At 38.3% G+C, this 3,525-nt stretch overlaps 1 protein-coding gene across 3 annotated transcripts in view; it reads left to right on the top strand.

The window, feature by feature from the left end:
• Window positions 1–228: 228 nt before the first annotated feature.
• Window positions 229–3,525, top strand: part of METTL25 (methyltransferase like 25) — a 65,189-nt gene continuing 61,892 nt past the window's right edge. The window contains exon 1 of one of the 3 annotated variants that reach the window (XM_009327516.1): window positions 229–658. In XM_009327516.1, the coding sequence (XP_009325791.1) occupies window positions 637–658 (22 nt within the window). In that variant the 5' untranslated portion in view covers window positions 229–636. The remainder of the gene's footprint in view (window positions 659–3,525) is intronic. The other 2 variants (XM_009327515.1, XM_009327514.1) reach the window with 2 other exon arrangements.

Genomic DNA, 3,525 nt, shown 5'->3' with positions numbered 1-3,525 from the left:
CCCTTGCCCCGCTGCCGTCCGGCGGCCGCTCCCACGTCGCTCCCTTCGCCTGCCTTCAGCTGAAGCCCTTTCTGCCTTTTCGCGCCTGTGTTTGCGCCGGCGGCGGCCCTCATCTTTCCCGGGGTGACGGGGTGTACTGGTCCGACACCGTCACGGTTCAGGTGGAGCGTGGCCGCGGTGAGAGGAATTGCCGTTCAGGAGGCTCTCGGTAGCGACGGCTGTGATGGTGGTCTCATTTTATAAATTTAATCCCGTTCGTTTAGAAACGAAATGAAACTCCTAACTGTCCGACTCCTTCGCTCTGGCTAATTTCTGAGGAACAGAAGTAAAATGAACCACGTGAGTGGAAAGAGGCAACAGTTAAAAGTCCTCCGAATGTTGAAACTCTGGAAATGCGGAGGACAGCTGGAAAAGGCTTGAACACCGCTTTCCTATATGTCTGTAATAATGAGTGCCTGGCAAAGGAAGACAAAGCAGTTGTATTTCTGACAAGACCTATTTAGGAAGCACTTCATATTTTTAGTAATTTTCAAGTAACTCAAGAGGAGGCCAGCTATGAAACCGTATTACTGAATTTACGGCAGTCCGAGTAGAAGGGAAGCATACCAGTAACACGCTTTCAGGCAGAGCACAGAAATGAAGATAAAGCATCTGAAAGGTATGTTATTTGGGGGGACTGAGCCCCAGCAAAGAGATAGTTTCAAAACTAAGGTAAAATCTTTGGCAAAGATCTTAGCCGAGAAAAACCTGCATCGTGCCAAAGCTTATGGAGCACAGATAGCTCTCGCGTAGCGTTAGCGCTGAAATGCTACATGAAATGACACGTGAGACAGGAAAGCACACCGAGTGTAACAGAAGGGTCCGCAGAAAGTAGCATGTGGAGCTGTGTACTTTTTGGCATAGAAGACAAGCTAAGACAATGATTTGGATTTGGAAGGAGATTGAAGAACTGTGAATTGCTACATCACTTGTAACATTTCTTTCTTGGATCTAAAGACCTTCAAAATATTAACTGTAAGACTCATTTTTAAAGGGTTGAGGTATCTGGGAAAAAAACGCACAGAATTTATTTGTGCGTGAAAAAGACACTGCATTATGAATTAACTTCGAGAGCCAGATGGAAACAAGACAGTGATCCAGTCAGCAAGCAAAAGTGTTGGGAAGCAGCGAGGAAAAACTTTTAATGTTTTTGACAGGGAATGTCAGAGTCAAAACTGATTCAGAGCAATGGGACATAAAATTAAATGTAAATAGAGGCTGGAACAAAACCAATTATTAGATGAAGTCGTCAAAAAGAAAACACTAAAGGAAAATTGCCCTGGTCTTACTTGTTTCTATGGGAAAGCCCATGAAATTATTCAGACACTGAAGTGGTGGCCTGTAGAGTAGAAAGAGAATTGGGAAGGCAGAGTATTGTTTTGTAGATTTTAAAATCGGGAAATAATTTCATGATCTATATTCAAAATGCATGTCACAGAATCTGACACAGAAATTACTGGAACAAAAGACACATGGCTAAAATGAAGCACGCGGTTTAGAAGGGTATGAAGCCTTCATGCTCTGGCTAAAATATAACATTTCTTTTTCGGTTTCTGCAGGGGTTATTTCTGCTCATTAAAAAAAAGAATTGCTCTTTTTTTCTAGCCTCAAAATTTATTTTAGTATGCTGTTTAACATCTGGAAGGTTTTGAGACACTCTGAAGATTTCTCCCGTATCGTGACAAAATTGGAGGCACTGTAATGGAATGGGCATGTGCTTGCTGATTTGGTGGTTCATGCCTGACTCGTTGGACTGCATGGTATCTGTCCATCCAGACATACGATGAACGTACGTCGTAGTAGAATATGAGTTTCTCAGTGAAACATCTACCTATATTTGAAAATGAATGCACAGTTAGCCTGCATTAAAATTAGGATTGGGAAACTTATGTCATAGCTTATTTGAGTGCATTAGTACAACTTAATAACATTAGAGATCAGAAACCAACCATTAGAGATCTTGAAACCCAACATAAACAGAAATTACTCTTCCTTATATTCTTCTAAAATATTAACTGTATGTGTGGTGGTTCTTCAAAATTACCAGATATTTAAATATTAGTTATTTATATTTACCTTGAAATGGGTACCAGAAGGCTCTCATAACGTGCTATCATTCGTAGAACTACCTTTTTTTTGGAGTGTGGCTATGGGAATGGATTGATTTTGCATGCTCAAATGACATTGTGGTCATGTACCCCAAATGCCTTACTCAAAATATGTGTAAAATGACATTTTGATTTCACATGGTAAAACCTTAGCTTCCTAAGAGTTTGAGAAGAGTTTGTGAATTTATACATTCACAATCCCCAAACTATTACGAAAAGTTTTCTAGAATCTGTTTTAGTAGGGATCTCAAATTAAATTACAGGGAAACATAAGCTACATTTGACAGAATTGATCTGAAAATGTGAAGCTGTCAGTTCATACTCACATAGCTCTGCAAACTGAAAAGTAACTTTATTGCAGATTGGCACAAAACTGTTATTCTGAACAGTATTTTATGTTACTATAGGGATTTTGACAAATACACATGCTGAATTGTAGTTTTCAAAGCTAGCAAGCAAGAAATTACAGTTCTGTTGTACAGTATTATATGCAAGAAGATAATCATGTTACAGAACGTTACATGTCCTGTAAGTCAGTTTCAAAGTATATTTTCAGATGCTCATCAGATGATATTTCACTATAATGACCATATAAAGGGTGGAACCCTTGTTTTCAGCTGTACCCTACAGAAAAATGTCAGATCCATTTTTAGATATAGAAAACTGTTTTATATTTTTATACATCAAAAAGCTGTCATTTGCCGTATTGCATCTTGTTTATCACGTCATTGCTGTAAATTGGACACAGGCACAGAAAAATCTGTGTTTAAGTATTTTCATATTTTACTGTAAATTACTGTTTGTACTATAATTCCAATTTTTTGGCATATGTTTCTTTCCTGTGAAGATTTACTTGCAAACGTATGGACTGACTGGTTAAAAGGCATACTAGATTTCATCTTGTGAGCAACCAAAGTAGAAACATTTTGAGTAAACTAACATTTTTAATATTCATATATAATATGTAGTCCGACAACTGCCATTCCATAGCTTGAAGTCATGCTTCAGATACCTTAATATAGTTGGGTTTTTTTCATTTAGTTGGCAAGCTGGGACAATTAAAATTTGGTAGGACTGTTATTACAGACAATATACTAGTGATCTTGTATGAGATCCTACTAGTTCTGTTCGTGTTCTTCCATCAGATAACTGAATTCAGGGGAGTTACAGAACATGGGTATTACTGCATTTAATTTCAGTTAAGTGAGATTTGTAGGGAGAGTTAATATATTTTATGTCAGGTGCTGAAAAAGTGAAAGCAGGCAAGCAGTGGGTTTATAAGCTTTTCATGAGTACTGACAAAGCGGGAGAAAGCTCCAAATTTCAATAATCAGTCTTTAACCTAGGAAAGTTATGACGCTTCAAGAGAAGTTGTTTT

Source organism: Pygoscelis adeliae, unplaced genomic scaffold, assembly GCF_000699105.1.
Source record: "Pygoscelis adeliae isolate BGI_AS28 unplaced genomic scaffold, ASM69910v1 Scaffold113, whole genome shotgun sequence".
NCBI classification, from domain to species: Eukaryota; Metazoa; Chordata; class Aves; order Sphenisciformes; family Spheniscidae; genus Pygoscelis; species Pygoscelis adeliae.
This window is presented reverse-complemented; position numbering and strand designations above follow the sequence as displayed.